Genomic DNA, 21,362 nt, shown 5'->3' on the forward strand with positions numbered 1-21,362 from the left:
TGTATAAAGACTGTTTCAACAGGAGACAGGTTTCATTCAATTGTTACAATAGGACAGTTCCCTCTTGAGAAGGGGTTACTGCCAAAAACATGTTTTTCATTGTGATCAAATATGCTATTTCTCAATTTATGTTAAATTTATTGTGGACAGGGCCTTTGTGATGTTGATATAACTTGTGCCTAATCCCTTTGCTTCATTTATGCAATAAAATATGTTTAAATCAGAAATCATGCCATATGACAAGGATTCCGCTGGAAGTGAGGTTACTTAAATAATTAGTAAAATAAAACTCAATAAACATTTTGATCAGTCAAATTCTTAAAAGTCCGAAGTCCGAAAAAGTTTGAAGGCCCAGCAGTCCAGGATTTGAACTCTGGACCTCAGATAGTTATACCGTCACCAAGCTACATGGTACTAAATCTGAATAAAATCATCTGTAACATGGCTATTTTGACTTTGTACTACACCTGAATAACTTAACGGAGCCATACAGCAGGTGAGTTTAATCAGATTGCAAGGTATATATATACACTGTTAATGAAAAAAGTGCCCTGGCTCAATTGTGTTGCAATTACAAGCAAAATGAAAATAAATCAATGGCAGTAAATGTTTAAGCAATATTTATGGATTTCTTAGGTATTTTTCTTGGAATGAGACCGGGATCCTTAAATTTGATGTTGAAGAGTTAAGTTCTCACCTACCAGGAGTTAACATTTGGTCAAATAGTGTCGACCTTGTGCGCCTCTTTTTATGGAAACAAATACTTATATGGAAACAGTGAAAAACAAATCCATGGTCTTTTGTTCATATTTGTGTTTATTTCTCATTACATTTTCCCCATACATACATCACAGTACCACAAGTACATATGTATACATTTTACATATCCCCTATCAGGTACATATGTATACATTTTACATGCCCTCTATCAGGTACATATGTATACATTTTACATGCCCTCTATCAGGTACATATGTATACATTTTACATATCCCCTATCATGTACATATGTATACATTTTACATGTCCTCTATCAGGTACATATGTATACATTTTACATGTCCCCTATCAGGTACATATGTATACATTTTACATGTCCCCTATCAGGTACATATGTATACATTTTACATGTCCCCTATCAGGTACATATGTATACATTTTACATGTCCCCTATCAGGTACATATGTATACATTTTACATGTCCCCTATCAGGTACATATGTATACATTTTACATGTCCCCTATCAGGTACATATGTATACATTTTACATGTCCCCTATCAGGTACATATGTATACATTTTACATGTCCCCTATCAGGTACATATGTATACATTTTACATGTCCCCTATCAGGTACATATGTATACATTTTACATGTCCCCTATCAGGTACATATGTATACATTTTACATGTCCCCTATCAGGTACATATGTATACATTTTACATGTCCCCTATCAGGTACATATGTATACATTTTACATGTCCCCTATCAGGTACATATGTATACATTTTACATGTCCCCTATCAGGTACATATGTATACATTTTACATGTCCCCTATCAGGTACATATGTATACATTTTACATGTCCCCTATCAGGTACATATGTATACATTTTACATGTCCCCTATCAGGTACATATGTATACATTTTACATGTCCCCTATCAGGTACATATGTATACATTTTACATGTCCCCTATCAGGTACATATGTATACATTTTACATGTCCCCTATCAGGTACATATGTATACATTTTACATGTCCCCTATCAGGTACATATGTATACATTTTACATGTCCCCTATCAGGTACATATGTATACATTTTACATGTCCCCTATCAGGTACATATGTATACATTTTACATGTCCCCTATCAGGTACATATGTATACATTTTACATGTCCCCTATCAGGTACATATGTATACATTTTACATGTCCCCTATCAGGTACATATGTATACATTTTACATGTCCCCTATCAGGTACATATGTATACATTTTACATGTCCCCTATCAGGTACATATGTATACATTTTACATGTCCCCTATCAGGTACATATGTATACATTTTACATGTCCCCTATCAGGTACATATGTATACATTTTACATGTCCCCTATCAGGTACATATGTATACATTTTACATGTCCCCTATCAGGTACATATGTATACATTTTACATGTCCCCTATCAGGTACATATGTATACATTTTACATGTCCCCTATCAGGTACATATGTATACATTTTACATGTCCCCTATCAGGTACATATGTATACATTTTACATGTCCCCTATCAGGTACATATGTATACATTTTACATGTCCCCTATCAGGTACATATGTATACATTTTACATGTCCCCTATCAGGTACATATGTATACATTTTACATGTCCCCTATCAGGTACATATGTATACATTTTACATGTCCCCTATCAGGTACATATGTATACATTTTACATGTCCCCTATCAGGTACATATGTATACATTTTACATGTCCCCTATCAGGTACATATGTATACATTTTACATGTCCCCTATCAGGTACATATGTATACATTTTACATGTCCCCTATCAGGTACATATGTATACATTTTACATGTCCCCTATCAGGTACATATGTATACATTTTACATGTCCCCTATCAGGTACATATGTATACATTTTACATGTCCCCTATCAGGTACATATGTATACATTTTACATGTCCCCTATCAGGTACATATGTATACATTTTACATGTCCCCTATCAGGTACATATGTATACATTTTACATGTCCCCTATCAGGTACATATGTATACATTTTACATGTCCCCTATCAGGTACATATGTATACATTTTACATGTCCCCTATCAGGTACATATGTATACATTTTACATGTCCCCTATCAGGTACATATGTATACATTTTACATGTCCCCTATCAGGTACATATGTATACATTTTACATGTCCCCTATCAGGTACATATGTATACATTTTACATGTCCCCTATCAGGTACATATGTATACATTTTACATGTCCCCTATCAGGTACATATGTATACATTTTACATGTCCCCTATCAGGTACATATGTATACATTTTACATGTCCCCTATCAGGTACATATGTATACATTTTACATGTCCCCTATCAGGTACATATGTATACATTTTACATGTCCCCTATCAGGTACATATGTATACATTTTACATGTCCCCTATCAGGTACATATGTATACATTTTACATGTCCCCTATAAGGTACATATGCATACATTTTACATATCCCTTGTCAGGTACATATGTATACATTGTACATGTCCCCTATAAGGTACATATGCATACATTTTACATATCCCCTATCAGGTACATATGTATACATTTTACATATCCCCTATCAGGTACATATGCATACATTGTACATGTCCCCTATAAGGTACATATGTATACATTTTACATGTCCCCTATCAGGCACATATGCATACATTTTACATATCCCTTGTCAGGTACATATGTATACATTGTACATGTCCCCTATAAGGTACATATGTATACATTTTACATATCCCCTGTCAGGTTCATATGTATAGATTTTACATGTCCCCTGTCAGGTACATATGTATACATTTTACATATCCACTATCAGGTACATATGTATACATTTTACATATCCCCTATCAGGTACATATGTATACATTTTACATGTCCCCTATCTGGTACATATGTATACATTTTACATGTCCCCTATCGGGTTCATATGTAAATTTTACATATGATATCCTATATAACATATGTATACATTTTACATGTCCCCTATCAGGTACATATGTATACATTTTACATGTCCCCTATCAGGTACATGTACATATGTATACATTTTACATATCCCCTATCAAGTCCATATGTAAATTTTACATATGATATCCTCTATAACATATGTATACATTTTTGAACTATTCCATACATTCCACAAAGTACAAATGCAAGCTTCAAACACACTTAGAACACTTATCCATGTTTTTTATGGGAATTTCAGTATTTTGTAAAAAAAAAAGGTACTTTGATTTGTAACAACTGAATCATCACTAACTTTGAACTATTTAAATAAAACAAATTAAAATATTCTCCTCAAATATCTCTAACTGCATGGATGATTGAGAAATGTGAATGTTCTTTTTAAATCTCAAAAATGAGATTTTGCGTTTGCTAAAGATGAAAAATATAACAATATTGAAATTTATTAATTTATTAAAGTTACCAAATGCACTCTAAGCTACCAAGTCGAAGACACTAGAACTATGTAAGTTGTCTCTAAAATCTATCAAATCAAAAGCACTATCAATTACGGTACTATTGCCTTCAGTTGAAGGCAAAATGGTCTCGAGCTCATTGTCTTGTTCAGGGATAAATACAAAACATGTAACAGGTAGGTTCTAATTCTCTTCAGAGAAACAATTTCCTTTTGAGAAAAGAATCATGTTAAGAAAGTCTTATCAAATTCTCAAAAAAAAGAAAGAAAATATTTGAAAGACTCTAATATAGTAAAAACTCTGATAAACTATTCAATGGTATTCTTGTTCAGTAAGAAGTCAACACTTAAAGGTTTGGTTGATTAATCTGGGGGTTTTTTCTGACAGGGACAATTCTGTCTTTTCGTATTGCAGAGTTATCTGCTCTTGTGAGCAGGTATTGATTGTTACGTCATTAGTTTGTGTGAGGAAATTACGTCGTTTTCTCAAAAATTGATGACGTTACTCTCACAAACAAATGACATAACAATCAATACCTGCTATCAAGAGCAGATAACTCTGCAATACGAAAAAACGGAATACCTAGTATTAGTACTGTATGCCGGGAAACTTTCGCCCAATCAAACTTGTTCCTCTTCACTAGTAGAATTTGTTTTACGCGTAGCGTTAATTCACCTGTGACATGTTGTTACTTTGTGTAGTATGTAATGTACTTATTTTTACAGTCACGATAAATTCGCCCTCATTACAGATGATGAAAAAGGCAAAGGTTGAACTGCAGTGAAAATTTGAGTACAGTAATTATACTTATTTTAGGGTACTTAAATTTTAGCATAATATCAAATTTTAACAGATGAGTACATTCAGATGAACTAGTGAGCTCACCATACTGTGGAAAGTTTTTACCAGTTCAATATTCGTCGTTCACTGGTAAAATCTAAGTTCGGCAAGAGTCAATTTTGCCCTTTACATGTACATGAAATTCTATAGAGGGTAAACTGTGTACTAATTTTCGGTGTCATAATAAATTGTCAGTTTTTGCGGAGGGCTAAAAAGGCTAAAGTAAAACTGCAGCCAAAATTTACCTGTTCACAGTACATGTATATGCAAAAGAAAAACAAAGTACAGAATCTTCAGCTTGCGAAATTATGATTTAGTGCAATATTTAAAGCATGACAGCACTAAAAATAAAGATCACTGCTAAAATATGTAAGCCTACAGTATTCAATATCACTTGGAGTTGTGTGATTTGAACAAATAAGTATGTAAAAATTCTTGGAATAGTAAACATTATTAGAGATTATATGAAGATTAACATCAAAGATACACTATTGTTAATTAGAACACATACTTTGGTAATATAAATGATAAAGAGTGACAGAAAATGGGTTAAAAATAACAAACTTGATGGCCAACTCCAATGCTGGGACCTCATGTTTAGTATGGACTCTTCAAATATCAGAAACAAACTTCTTAAGTCAAACTTCATCCTTTATTTGAACAATCTTTGAGGTTAAACTGGGATGGATTCATAAAGACATGAACATTATTTGAGGTGAAACTGGGACGGATTTATAAAGATGTGAACATTATTTGAGGTTAAACTGGGACGGATTCATTAAGATATGAACATTCTTTGGAGATAGATTGGGACGGATTTATACCAATAAAAACACTCCGAGATATATCTGGAAGTATTTATTTAAACATGAACACTGACTGAAGATTGGGACGGACTCGTATAAACAATCATTCTATAGATAGATCCAGACGGATGACATATTGAACGTTTCAGCACACATGGATATCAAAATAAAACATAGGACTGGACAACTGCCTCACAAAATAATGTACAATTTGGGCATTGCATAGTAAAATGCTAAAAAGTTTAGATAACAACAAAAAAAGAAGTAAAATGTCACTAACAGTATGAGCAATACTTTGTTTTTTAACCCATTCACCCTATAGTAACATTTGAATCTTACTAAATCAAAGACTGGGCAAGTCCATTTTAAATATGTAGGGGTGAATGAGTTAAACATCAGGACATAATATTTGATTGATTGTATAACATATATAAAATTCAAAATGGATGGAAAATTAATTGACAAAAGGTCTTTATAAAGTATTCTTATATTTTAGGATGCTACAATAAATAGAAGCCAGGATTACTCTTGAGAAGGCAAATAGTATCAGATTTAAGGAACTCATGACGGTAGAATATCACATAAGTAATAAATAATTTCAATCAGTGTTATATAACATTAACCCTTTCACCACTGTAGACCATAATAGACTCACCCAGATAAATGTATGGTAGAGTCTTCTAAAGTTACCTAGGGGTGAAAGGGTTAAGGGAGACCATGAGATGATCACCCCTCATCCAATTCCTACAATAACCTTTAGAATATCATAATTTCTGCTGCCCTGTACATCAGTGACTAGAAATCAATCAGAAAAATACTTCTTTACGGGAAACAAAATGATTAAAAAATACTAAATTGAGGGATTCGCATCATCACAGTCTTTTTTCTATAAACTTAAGAAATCTAAAGGTTCTTTCCTCACCATTAAAGGAATCTTTATCGTATTATAAGACATTGAACTTTTGATTGTACTCGTGGGGTTGTCCTTTACCTGCCAATACAACTTTTTCTACAGTGAATTTAATTGACCTGTAAATATTACTAAAAGTCTAAAAACACTTAATGGAAAATACAGGATACCTACAAAAGCATCCCAAAAAGCCATTGTATATATGCTGTATAGCAAACAATCAGACCCGCATATATTTCTGAATTAATCAAATGTGGTACTGTTTCTCTTGCTTCATCAAATGACGAATATTGTAAAACATTAAAATCTAAATATTTTATAAAAAAAAAATTACAGAAGAATTTTGATCTCGTCATGAATGATTGGGCCAGGTTTGAATCATTAATAAGAATAAAAAGAATAGAATTCATGAGGACAAAGATTTAAAACGAAACCCTGAGTGATAAAACTAATTAAAAGATGTATAATAAAATCTAATCTAATCACTTTGCTTGGGATTCAATGATATTCCAATAACTGATTCACCCCTGAAGACAAATTTGAACTCTTCCAATTCAAAGGTTGGAATAGTTCATTATGAAACTTCAGGGGTGAATGAGGTAAGTCTACAAGTACATCCATACATGACTGAAAACAAGACAACATGAGTTGCTATACAATGGAATGTAAACAAACAGTCCAAAAGAATTGCATCAGTCACCTTGATCTTTAAGAAATGGCAAAAGTTTCTCCGTAAATATATATTGCATAGTATTTGACTTGTCTCTATGGACCTGTAGCAAATCTAGTTGAGATTCATATATATGTTTATCTACTTATAGGGTTGGGACCTCAATCTTTTCAATGTAGTAACTAGGAAACAAGTCCCAAGGGGCAGGACAGACCCTGGGTTAATTATGGTAGCCTACTTGTGTTCTTTTATGTGTTCTTTATGCTAATCAAAAGCATAAAATGATTGCAATCCTAACTGTTTCAAATTTTCAAATAATGACCCATTAGGACTATCAGACCTACGTATACAAACATATTGTCAACATAGTATTACTTTATTTTATAATGCAATAACAAGTATTTAATTCCATGTAACTGATACTGTAACTATTACAGGCTTGAAGTATAGGCATTTAAATTGTGATAAATAAAATCCACCCTCCTCAAGACAGATATATACTGTATAATGACAACGCTACCATATATACTTAACTTGTTCCTAAAAATACTCTTCAAAACATTCCCGACCTTAAAGGTGTATTAGAATTAATGTAGGAAGAATGGAGTTTTATACCCAAACCATTCTGCTAATTACCTGATTATTTGATAAAAGGTAACTCAGCTTCAAACATACCCTCAGCATGACAGGATATTTGCATAATGCTTTATAGACCCAGGCAAATGTTTGGCTAGTATATTTAAACAGGAGGCCCAAGGCACCTGTATCTGTCACCTTTTGTCAATAAATCTTGGTTTTCTGCTACATTGAGACTACATAACCTACAGGTAGACATTGTCTACAAAACCACTTGGTTAGAGTCATAAGGGGATCAGTTGTACCGAGTTGGTTAAAATCTGCCATGTGAAATGTGAAACCCAATCAAAAGCCAGGGGGGCCATCTTGGATTTTGAGAAACTTGACAGGTGTTGGATGATAGATGACTGGCAAAAACAGACACTGACTCGTAACAAAAGGTTTACCTGGTTCTATCCACAGCATTTAGAATAAATTACTTACATCTAGCTTACATCCTCATAATAATTCATTTGTAGACTTTCAAAATATGACACAGAATCTGCCTCACAAACATATTATACAGCCATTACTTCTGATCTCATTGCATATAATACACTGAACACTTCACAAGCACATAACAAAAATATCACAGATATTGGTCACAGTGTTAACTGATAAATTAAGTTACATGAGCACTATCTTTTTCAATATTAGCTTCCTCATGAATATTATATGACTCAACAGGCAAAGTTTTATTTAATTTTGTTTTCCCAACGAATTGTTTTATGAAAATCTTAGAGCGTCAAATGCAGTATTTTTCTTCGATTATAGTGTATTTTATGAGAATGTATCTTCTTCAAATCTGGTTCCTCAACGAATTGTTTTATGAAAATCTTAGAGCGCCAAATGCAGTATTTTTCTTCGATTATAGTGTATTTTATGAGCATGTATCTTCTTTAAATCTGGTTCCTCAACGAATTGTTTTATGAAAATCTTAGAGCGCCAAATGCAGTATTTTTCTTCGATTATAGTGTATTTTATGAGAATGTTTCTTCTTTACATCTGGTTCCTCAAAGAACTGCTTTACGAAAATCTTAACACAACAAATGCAGTATTTTTAACGAATAAAAACGGAATCCAATCTTGACATTGCTCATTTCACCCCCACAAATATAGAACATATGAGTCTTCAGTAAATTATTTGTATTCAATACAAAAATAAAATACACAATGTGAGTAGGCAGTGTTGAAGCTATGTGCTACGTCTGTAGAAGATTCTTTACAGTAGAGCTGGTGTCTACACTTGAACTTCTCCGGGACATCACTTTATCTCCGTAAGACACGTCTGAGTCTTTTATCTCTGTAGCCTTCTTGTATAGCTTAGCTGCCGTCTCGAAGTCTTTCTGTGATAAGACAGGACAGAAAAACTTGTTCAGATTTGTTTTATCCCAATGTAAGGTAAATGTTGCTATATCTAATGAATAGGTGCCTCATTGAGGTGTTAAGCAGTAAAACTGGCTCCCTCTTTATACATATGGGATTCTATACTATACTGTTAACTCATACACCCCTGAAATTTCATAATGCACTATTCCATTATTTGAATTGAAAGAGTTCAATGTGTCTTCAGGGGTGAATGAGTTCAAGTTGGTAAATGTCATTAATACATTCCTTTACGTTGTCCAGTAAAAACTGAAAAAAGTGATAAGGGAATTTCAGAGATCGATTTTCGGAGCATGAACAGATTTTTTTCAGATTTTTTTCGGTGCGCAAAATATTTTCAGATTTTCAGCCTCAAATTACACAGGTTTTTATGGTATTATTGAGTGCATTACTTATATTTCAAATGCTATATTTTTTTGTTAACAAATAAGGAAAACATGGGTCTCTTTAATATACTTTTAAGGTTGGTAAATGTCATTAATACATTCCATTACGCTCTGCAGTGAAACTTGAAAAAGGTGATAAGGGAATTTAATATGAGTAAATTACTTTTTAAATATTTCATTAGTTATAGATATTTTTGTGTTGATAAATGATGAAATCTGGTTATTATTAATAAATTACAGCTATAATGATACTATCAAAATATGAACATTTCTTTAATTTTTTGAAATATGAAAACGTTACCAAACTTACCTGTTCATATTTCATGACTGCAAGGTTGCGTAATGTCTCGGCGACACGGGGATTGTGAGCTCCAAGACTTTCCTCGTAAATCTTCAATGCTCTCTCGTACAGAGGCTCTGCTTCAGCATACTTGTTCTGGAAACATTTTATGTAATTAAATAATTCCTAACGACACATCAAAATGATATGATCTGTAGTCAAACAGCAGAAAACAGGTTAACTGTAGGTATGTAAACATACAAATATATGACAAGATTACCGCAAACAATATCTAATACACCTGTCACAAGATATATGAGCACTTTTTTTTAGCAATTTGAATTTGGGAGTGATGAATATGAAGGAGAAATGTTTCAATTTGATGAACGAATGTATCTAAGTTTTCCTTTATACATAAACATTGTATGTACCAATCACATTGCAAGGTGGTAATAAACTTTACGCCAACTTTAAAGTAAACCAGCTAATAAGTATTTTAGATAATGAGTGGGAAAAAGCATTACCAGAATCAAGGGGTCATAACTCCATTCATTAATATTGGAAAATAACAGATATTGAAACTGTCTGAGCTTTCATGATAATTAACTTTGTGGTAAAGTTTAAAAAGTCTTATAAGGAAAAATAAAGGATGCAGGCTTACAGCCTCTATGTCCATATCAATAAAGTAAAAAAGCAGTTTTGAAATGAATTATTTTCATTGAGTGAAGTTCAGTCTGTAATATATGCGAGTATATCAAGGTTACATGTCCAAATATTTTCCTGACGTCATTTTTCCTTGATTTTTCAGTTAACTTTTTACCAAGTGACCCATATCATCCTTGATACTCCAGGGATTATGCTCACTTTCACTCTTTGCACCCCTGGAATATGTCATACCTGTCCTTTGAAGATTACAGAGGAGCTCACCTGACTTCAAAGCCAGTCAATTTTACTGTTGTATGAGCGACAGATTCTTTTGATGTACATCAAAGGCTCAAACTAGTCTTTTCATCTAAGCCATAAGATGATGCTCACGGAGTCTTCAATTTTGCTTTGACATATTCCAGGGGTGCAGAGAGTGAGAGTGAAAGTGAGCAAAATCCCTGGGGTATTGGGGAGCGGGGTGACCATGACTTACATGAACAGAGTGACCATTACTGACCTGTTGAGAGTAGAGTACTGCCAGGTTGACCAGAGCTGTGGCCACTGAGGGATGGTATGCTCCAAAGGACTTCTCACGGATCTCTATGGCCTGTTTGTACAGAGGCTCGGCCTGCTCGTATTTACCCTTCAAAATGTAAATACAAATGTTTGATAAAACTTTAAAGCATTCTTTAAATATCTTAGTTAAAAAATAAAAACTTTTGAAATTCAAAGTAGTATTACTATTGAACATAATGCTTGTATATCATATATGTATTTATAATATACATGTTATCACATTTCTGGCAAGTGTATTTTCCAGTCCATTGAAACTGATAGAATTACTGTATACTGGGAAACTTACGCTCTGTCAAATAATCGCCCTTTGCCAATAAAGTCCATGTTCACCCAGTGTTAATTTCACCCTTCACTTGTAATTACTATATAATGTATGTTGTGTACTACAGTTGCACCTTCTGGCACACTGGGGTTCCAAATTGCAATTTGACAAAACTGCAGATTTTACACTTCCATAATTTTCTAAATTCCTGAGGTTCTAACATGCATGTCAACGAGACAACATTTTCCATTAGTCAACGAGCATGGATTATTGGACAACATACCCATATTTCACCGTTCACTCTGATCTAGGTCACTTTTAACATTTGACAGATGTATATACTGTACTGTTTACTGGGAAATATTTACATTTGCATGGCATTGTCACTATATAGCCTCTTTGGAAGCTGTGTCGTTGGTGGGACTTAAATTACCATGCATCACGAGACATCATTCTTAGCGTATTAATACAACACTGACCGGAACTACAATATCCCATATAAATAAACATGACGGCTGCTGAAATATCGCTGGGCATTGTGAGATTTGACAATGTCATTGTATATTTATGTGCAAAATAGAAAAATAAAACAAGAGGCCCAGGGGCCTTAATAGCTCACCTGGTATTTTATTTTTCAATTTAAAACCTGCTGAGTACCATTCAGGTTTATCAAAGGAGTACAAGTAACAAAGTTGCATCTTCCATTTATAAATATTCAATTCCCTTTGCCCAAAGATTCTCTAAAACAAGTTTGGTTAGGTTAAAATCCCTTCAACGGTACAGAAGGAGAAGGATCTTTAATGTTTTCCTCTATTTCCCCTAATGGGCCCCACTAATCTGCCCCAAAGAAGGGGAATCCACACACCTCAGTTTAAACAAAATTGATTCTTTTCTCCCTAAGCATGCTTCAGACTGCATTTGGTTTAAATCCCTTCACTTGTATAGTAGGAGAAAAAAAATCCTCTATTTCCCCTATTGGGCCCCGCTCCTATGCCGCCAGAAGGCCCACACCCTCCGTTTATACAAACTTGAGTCTCCTTTGTCCAAAGATGCTCTAGGACAAATTTGGTCAAAATCCTTCAATTGGTTGAGGAGAAGATTTTTAAAGATTTACCTATTTTCCCCTATTTGGCCCCGTCCCTCTGCCCCCAGGGGGACCATACCCTCCGTTCATACAAAACTGAGAACCCTTTGGCCAATGATGCTCCAGACCAAATTTGGTCAAAATCCCTTCATCGGTACAAAAGGAGAAGGATATTTGATGTTTTCCTCTATTTCCCCTAATGGGCCCCACCCATCTGCCCTTAGAAGGAGGCCCACACACCTCAGTTTATACAAAATTGATTCTTTTGTCCCTAATCATGCTTCAGACTGCATTTGGTTAAAATCCCTTCACTTGTATAGCAGGAGAAAAAAAATCCTCTATTTCCCCTATTGGGCCCCGCCCCTCCGCCCCCAGAGGGGCCACACCCTCCGTTTATACAAACTTGAGTCTTCTTTGTCCAAAGATGCTCTAGGACAAATTTGGTCAAAATCCTTCAATTGGTTGAGAAGAAGAACATTTTTAAAGATTTACCTTTTTTCCCCTTATTTAGCCCCGCCCCTCTGCCCCGAGGGGGGGCTATACCGTCCGTTTATACAAAACTGAGAACCCTTTGGCCAATGATGCTCCTGACCAAGCTTCAGACTGCATTTGGTTTAAATCCCTTCACTTGTATAGTAGGAGAGAAAAAATCCTCTACTTCCCCTATTTGGCCCCGCCCCTCTGCCCCCAAAGAGGCCACACCCTCCGTTTATACAAACTTGAGTCTCCTTTGTCCAAAGATGCTCTAGGACAAATTTGGTCAAAATCCTTCTATTGGTTGAGAAGAAGAAGATTTTTAAAGATTTACCTATTTTCCCCCTATTTGGCCCCGCCCCTCTGCCCCCAGGGGGGTTATACCCTCCGTTTATACAAAACTGAGAACCCTTTGGCCAATGATGCTCCTGACCAAATTTGGTCAAAATCCTCTGAGCCATTCAGGACAAGTAGCATTTTAAAGGAAAAAGTTGCCGGACACCGGATGCCGGACGCCGGACAACGGACGACGGACGCTGCACCATGGGATAAGCTCACTTGGCCCTTTGGGCCAGGTGAGCTAATAAAAAATGCTTTTATTACAACGAAAACAAGACCAAGGTCTGCAATATCGTACAAAATGCACATCGGTTGAAATCACCAATGCCAGCAATGGAAACAATTTTAACGCTCATGCAATTTATCAAAAATATCGTCTGTTACACTGCACTGATCAACAGGGGTTCGTTACAAATGTCTGAAATACACATATTCTATAGACCTACTGACACATATGTTACAGACCTACTGATATCAGTCACAGCACACATTAACATTTCAGACATTTGTAACGAACCTGTGCTCCGTCGCAAGATCAATCACTTCAAACGCTATCAGTTTCACGCGTCTCGCATCTACGGTTCCTCAGTTTCTGACGACATGTCAAATAACGAGCCTGTTATAGAATCTACCGACTGTTCTCAGGTTCCCATACAATAAACAAATACATTCACGCCTGGATTCTTCACAAAATGAGCAAAGTTTGAATTAACTTCCAAAAATAACTCCCTCGTGGAGGGCAAGGTCGGATTTACGGTGTTGACTGTATTTGTCCATGCGCGAAATTTGTTCCGGGGAAAAATTGAAACAATTTCAAATCTAACTTTCAGCTCAGAGTTCTATTGATAAACTTAAATCACCCTACAGACATATCATACACAATTGTATTGATACTGAATTGTGGAATACAATCGAAGTGTTTGTTAAAATTTCAAAGTACTACATTGTTTGCCAATCAGCACGCGACAATACGCTGTTCCATTTATTGAACGAAACTGTGTGGACTGTCGATAAGGCGGGCATTTTTAATTATAAATATAAATTATAAGTTAAAAAAGAACATTAGAGGCAGAGAAAACGTAAATATAAGTATTGAACTGTTTTTGTATGGTATTTATGTTCTATTTGATAGCAAATCATGCACGCATTATGTTGATTGCTTGCAAAGCTGTGTCATTCAAATAGATCATAAATACCATACAAAAACAGTTCAATGCTTAAATGTTTGCATAGTCCAACTTTCGCCCTACGCCCATGAAATCCATTTTCACCCAGTGTAAATTTTGTCCTTCACATTGAATGACAATATTTATTATGTTGATTACATACATTCCTTTTAACGATAAATTTGCCCTCATTATGGAGGGCGAAAGAGGCAAGAATTAAACTGAGGCAAAGATTTCCTGGTATACAGTAATCAATATAGACATAGTAGTAATCATTATCATCAGCTTCTAGATTTTCAATAAGGGGCCCCTAATCAATGTTCCCATGTACCTCAAGTCTCCCTGGGTAAGTATATCAGTGTCTAAGCCTGTATCTTGGAGTTTTCCTGACTCACCTGTTTTCTGTAAAGGGTTGCTAGGTGCTTCACAATAGTTGCCACACTGTCATGGTTGATGCTTAAATACTGCAACACAACAAAACTAATTTTGAGTTCATTCTCGCACTAACAAGATGTGACTCTTTGAGTTCATTATCGCACTAACAAGATGTGACTCTTTGAGTTTATTCTCGCACTAACAAGATGCGACTCTTTGAGTTCATTCTCACACTAACAAGATGTCACTCCATCATTTGGAATAGATCAAGTGGTTTATTAAGAATGTATTTTACAGCCACTATGTCAAGATATTAACCTTTGTTATAAAAAAAATACTTTATTTAACTTAGAAAAAGCAATTACATGTGCTATATATGAAACAAATTTCCCCAACTTCATGAATCACTCCTGTTGGTAAGGATGGAAGTGGTCAGACGCTCTTGATATAGAAGGAGGCAAAACCCCACATGGGTACAAGATTTCCTGGCAAAATGCCACGTGGGTACAAGATTTCCTGGCAAAACGCCACATGGGTACAAGATTTCCTGGCAAAACGCCACATGGGTACAAGATTTCCTGGCAAAATGCCACATGGGTACAAGATTTCCTGGCAAAATGCCACATGGGTACAAGATTTCCTGGCAAAACGCCACATGGGTACAAGATTTCCTGGCAAAACGCCACATGGGTACAAGATTTCCTGGCAAAACGCCACATGGGTACAAGATTTCCTGGCAAAATGCCACATGGGTACAAGATTTCCTGGCAAAACGCCACATGGGTACAAGATTTCCTGGCAAAATGCCACATGGGTACAAGATTTCCTGGCAAAATGCCACATGGGTACAAGATTTCCTGGCAAAATGCCACATGGGTACAAGATTTCCTGGCAAAATGCCACATGGGTACAAGATTTCCTGGCAAAATGCCACATGGGTACAAGATTTCCTGGCAAAATGCCACATGGGTACAAGATTTCCTGGCAAAATGCCACATGGGTACAAGATTTCCTGGCAAAATGCCACATGGGTACAAGATTTCCTGGCAAAATGCCACATGGGTACAAGATTTCCTGGCAAAATGCCACATGGGTACAAGATTTCCTGGCAAAATGCCACATGGGTACAAGATTTCCTGGCAAAATGCCACATGGGTACAAGATTTCCTGGCAAAATGCCACATGGGTACAAGATTTCCTGGCAAAATGCCACATGGGTACAAGATTTCCTGGCAAAATGCCACATGGGTACAAGATTTCCTGGCAAAATGCCACATGGGTACAAGATTTCCTGGCAAAATGCCACATGGGTACAAGATTTCCTGGCAAAATGCCACATGGGTACAAGATTTCCTGGCAAAATGCCACATGGGTACAAGATTTCCTGGCAAAATGCCACATGGGTACAAGATTTCCTGGCAAAATGCCACATGGGTACAAGATTTCCTGGCAAAATGCCACATGGGTACAAGATTTCCTGGCAAAATGCCACATGGGTACAAGATTTCCTGGCAAAATGCCACATGGGTACAAGATTTCCTGGCAAAATGCCACATGGGTACAAGATTTCCTGGCAAAATGCCACATGGGTACAAGATTTCCTGGCAAAATGCCACATGGGTACAAGATTTCCTGGCAAAATGCCACATGGGTACAAGATTTCCTGGCAAAATGCCACATGGGTACAAGATTTCCTGGCAAAATGCCACATGGGTACAAGATTTCCTGGCAAAATGCCACATGGGTACAAGATTTCCTGGCAAAATGCCACATGGGTACAAGATTTCCTGGCAAAATGCCACATGGGTACAAGATTTCCTGGCAAAATGCCACATGGGTACAAGATTTCCTGGCAAAATGCCACATGGGTACAAGATTTCCTGGCAAAATGCCACATGGGTACAAGATTTCCTGGCAAAATGCCACATGGGTACAAGATTTCCTGGCAAAATGCCACATGGGTACAAGATTTCCTGGCAAAATGCCACATGGGTACAAGATTTCCTGGCAAAATGCCACATGGGTACAAGATTTCCTGGCAAAATGCCACATGGGTACAAGATTTCCTGGCAAAATGCCACATGGGTACAAGATTTCCTGGCAAAATGCCACATGGGTACAAGATTTCCTGGCAAAACGCCACATGGGTACAAGATTTCCTGGCAAAACGCCACATGGGTACAAGATTTCCTGGCAAAACGCCACATGGGTACAAGATTTCCTGGCAAAACACCACGTGGGTACAAGATTTCCTGGCAAAACGCCACATGGGTACAAGATTTCCTGGCTAAACCCAACATGGGTACAAGATTTCCTGGCAAAATGCCACATGAGTACAAGATTTCCTGGCAAAACCCCACATGGGTACAAGATTTCCTGGCAAAACCCAACATGGGTACAAGATTTCCTGGCAAAACCCAACATGGGTATAATATTTCCTGGCAAAACCCCACATGGTTGGGTAGGTGACTCCATACCTTTCCATGTCCGATATATTTGAATGCAACCTCAGCCATCTTGGTAAAAGACAAGTGTGCTATCCATGTGCCACCCAACCGCCTAACAGCTGACCTGACTAGTAAGGCATAGCATACTTACACCATGTAAACCCTACAATATACACTGAAAATATTATTTATACCTGATACTTTCATCTACTTAAGGCCATACCTTGCTACGGATCTGTAGTGCCCGCTCATACAGTGGTGCGGCCTTATCAAACTGTTTACGGTCGTTATAGAGAGCGGCCAGGTTGTTCAGACTCTGAGCCACATCTAGATGGTCTGGACCTAATGTTGTCTCCCTCATCTCCAGGGAACGCTTGAAGAAAGACTCAGCAGTTCTGAGGAGAAATAAAAGTTACAGATAATTTCTTCATAGATAGAGGTCATTTTCACATTCTAACAATCTCCAGGGAGCGAGGTAATCTTTAAATCTTCAGAGATAGAAGTCCCTTTTAAATCTCTTGAGATGTCTAAACAGTGTATTCCTATTGCTCAAAATATTTTCTATTATTATATATGATTATGAAATTTTTGAGAACATTCTAATAAAGCAGTGGTTCAGATCATATAAACAGGTAACATCAAAATTAAACTTTAAATAATACCTAAGTCCTTAACTCAAGATCATAATTTAAACTTCCAGACATCTGGATTTTGGACATGAAATAGAAAGTTGAACCAAGCAATAATGTTTTTAATTTTACTGACTTAGAGGAAAAAACATTGCAAATTGCTTAATATTGGTATGTTCTAGAAATCTGGAGCGCTGACAGACATGTTTTGCTGTACTTAACTCCATAAGCAAAATGAAGGTCAATCCTTATATTAACTTTCCAAAAAATGTTTAATGCTACATACGAAGAAAAAAGTTGAAGCTGGTTATTACGATGGTGTAACTACGATAGCCGTGGTTGCTAGGATAATATAGTTCCAGTGAATCTACATCTGATTCAATATAGGAGTAAATTTAGAAAATACACAGTGAACATATTCTAGGGGTGTAGAAAGCGAAAGTGAGCATAACCCCATGAGTATTGCAGGTGATTTTCCCCATACAACAACGAACATTTCTCCAAAACATTTGTATTCTAGTTTTAGACTCCCTGACTGAGAATGTATGCATGGCTTACTCTAGGTTGGTTTGTAGGTAGTATAACACTCCCAGTTCATTCAGTGTACGTGCCAGGTCTGGTGAATCTGGACCTATTGCTAACTCCTCAAGCTGAAGAGCTCGCCTCTGTACCACAGACTTCATCTGTCCCTGTAAAAAATACATGTTTTTAACTTTCTATGCATGTATACATTTTGTACTTGTGTGATATTACATGACTATACATTACGGTCCTTTCCCTAGGAAATAGTTCTTTGATAGTGATGTCTATATAAGGAGGGATTTTATTTTATCAAAACGGAACAAAAATACTGCAAGGTGAATATTTCTCATTGTAAAGGATCCCTATTCCACTACACTGTGTTTTTTTGAATATACAGTAACCTCCCTTTAAGTTCCGTTTGGATATAACACCGTTGGGCTAGGACACTTCTCTTGACCCGGTAGCTCAATTGGTTAGAGCGATAGTATAGCAATGTTAAGTCCAGGGTTCGAATCTGTGTCCAGCTCTGCTCAATTTTTTCACCCAGAATACTGTTGTTGATATATTTTGTTTACTTCATCTCTATCATTTTTCATTAAAGTCCCGCAAGGTATGGGTTTCTTTTCATAAATGATTTATCAAAGATCTAAGCATGCTGGAAATGAATAGCTTCCAACACTGAGTTACAGTATTTGGCAGTGGTACAGGCTAGGGATCCTGATTGCTTGTTAAATTATTCTTACCCTATATGATACACTTTCTTGTGTAATATGAATGAAGAACAACTTACGGAATGTGAGCGAGGAGTTTTGGCTTTCTTTCTGATCAACGTAGCTCTCTTCCTCAGTGGCTCTGCTAAATCGTGCCTGTAAATAAGAATGTAAACATTCACTTAATTCAAAAACTTAGCATTGTGAATAATATATTCAGTTTAAAACCTTAAGCACATATTTTTTGAACTTATTGTAAATTTTAAACAAAGCAACCAATTTTAACAAAGATTGCCAGAGATTATAGCCCCTCACAGAGTTTTATGGGTTTTTTTTCATTGGAGACAAAATAAGCCTCCGATACAGGATCAAGCGTAGTTGGTCCTATACCTCAGTACATGTCATGAGGCACGGTAGTCTAGTGGTAGGAAGCCGGGCTTGTGACCGAAAGGCTGTGGGATCGAGTCACGTCAAGTCACTGTGTCATATCTTTGACCAAGATACTTTACTCCGCTTGTTCCAGTCTACTCACTTGTAAATGAGTTCGTGGTTGGGCAGTGCTAAAATTGTTGAATGCTAGCCGTGAGCACCTTTTTAAAAAATGGCAGCACCAGCTGTATGCTCCCCAGGGAGTTGAGAAAGATATTGGCTGGTTGCAAAGGCCCAATAACGACGGATAATAATTTGTTCACCACTTTGAGATGACCTATGACCTAGGTTGTAATAAAGCGGTATATAGGAACCTCAAGTTATTATAATTATTACAACAAACCAGTACTTACTTGTCCTGTTTCTGGTACAGCACAGCGAGAGCATCTAACTCTTTAGCTACCAGGTGATGATCACTGCCATAGGCGTTCTCGTACATAGTCAGGGCCTGTTTGTAGAAGTCCTCCGCGGTGGAGAACTTCCCCCACTGAGCGTGAAGCCCCGCCAACTGGTGCTGGGACCGTGCCACAATGGGATGGTCTGGATCCAGGGCGATCTCACGCACCTCTAGCGCCCTCTGGAGGGCAGGTACAGCCTAGAACACAAGTTTTTGTATGAATTGTTAAAATCTGTCTGTTATGACCAGAACTGCAATAAAACTTTCTGGTAAAAGCTGAAGGAAAATAATCCTGATAATATTCAGTTTTGCAATATGTTTTGTATGCATGGAGAAGAAAACATACAGTAGAATTGATCACATTTCACGATAATTCCTCCAAAGACATTTTCACAAATCCATGTATTCATGAAGAACGGCCACAATCTGTTCCTTGCTAACTTATATTGTATGCTATACTTTGAAATCTTAATCGTCTCTCCTAGCAATTTATTTTTCTTCTGCACAACGAAACATTTTGTAGTGTAGATGATTTACAATATTTAACTCACTCATCCTAGTAGACATATTTGAACTCTTCCAGTTCAAAGGTTGGAATAATTCATTATGAAATATCAGGGGTGAACGCGTTAAGAAATAATGCGGACTAACCTGACTAAGGAGGCCGAGGTCTTTGAGAAATCTGCCCTGAGACTCGTACATATCAGCTATCCGGGGAAGTGTTACCAGGCCGTTGTGTTGACCCACAGCTGTGAAAGTTTACATATCATTAGTTCCATAGATACAGTATTAAATGTAAATAATGTAATGAAGGATTGTTCAGCTATTTATGAATACATATTACTTCTTTGCCTCCCTGTCTTCAGTCACAGGGAATTGCTCCATTTCTTCACTTGGCGAAAACCCCAAAACCTTTCTCAGGGAATTCTCCAATACTTTACTCAGAGAAAACATGCTTTAGGTAAATTTAGAACATTTCACCTTTATTATTAAAAATACCTGTTTATTCATGATTTCAATACATAACTGAACTTTGTATGTTTTGAAAATGTTAATAAAATAACCCACCAATCTTTACATATCAGCACACTCGATCGCTAAGTAAAAATTCATAAAATGAACTTATTTCAATGAATATTGTATTTTGAAAAAAAATCTTCCATTAACAAAACATCACATTCAA

General features: G+C 36.4%; 1 protein-coding gene across 1 annotated transcript in view; it reads right to left on the bottom strand.

Moving 5' to 3' along the window:
- Positions 1-4,917: 4,917 nt before the first annotated feature.
- Positions 4,918-21,362, bottom strand: part of LOC110449339 (nephrocystin-3-like) — a 35,851-nt gene continuing 19,406 nt past the window's right edge. Inside the window, exons 22-30 of the mRNA XM_021496131.1 lie at positions 20,831-20,928; positions 20,136-20,377; positions 19,434-19,509; positions 18,680-18,810; positions 17,716-17,887; positions 15,066-15,134; positions 11,287-11,412; positions 10,155-10,280; positions 4,918-9,418 (exon numbers count right to left, since the gene is read on the bottom strand). Coding sequence (XP_021351806.1) covers positions 9,275-9,418; positions 10,155-10,280; positions 11,287-11,412; positions 15,066-15,134; positions 17,716-17,887; positions 18,680-18,810; positions 19,434-19,509; positions 20,136-20,377; positions 20,831-20,928 — 1,184 coding nt within the window. The 3' untranslated portion in view covers positions 4,918-9,274. The remainder of the gene's footprint in view (positions 9,419-10,154; positions 10,281-11,286; positions 11,413-15,065; positions 15,135-17,715; positions 17,888-18,679; positions 18,811-19,433; positions 19,510-20,135; positions 20,378-20,830; positions 20,929-21,362) is intronic.

This window comes from Mizuhopecten yessoensis, unplaced genomic scaffold (genome assembly GCF_002113885.1).
Source record: "Mizuhopecten yessoensis strain PY_sf001 unplaced genomic scaffold, ASM211388v2 scaffold4583, whole genome shotgun sequence".
NCBI lineage: Eukaryota > Metazoa > Mollusca > Bivalvia > Pectinida > Pectinidae > Mizuhopecten > Mizuhopecten yessoensis.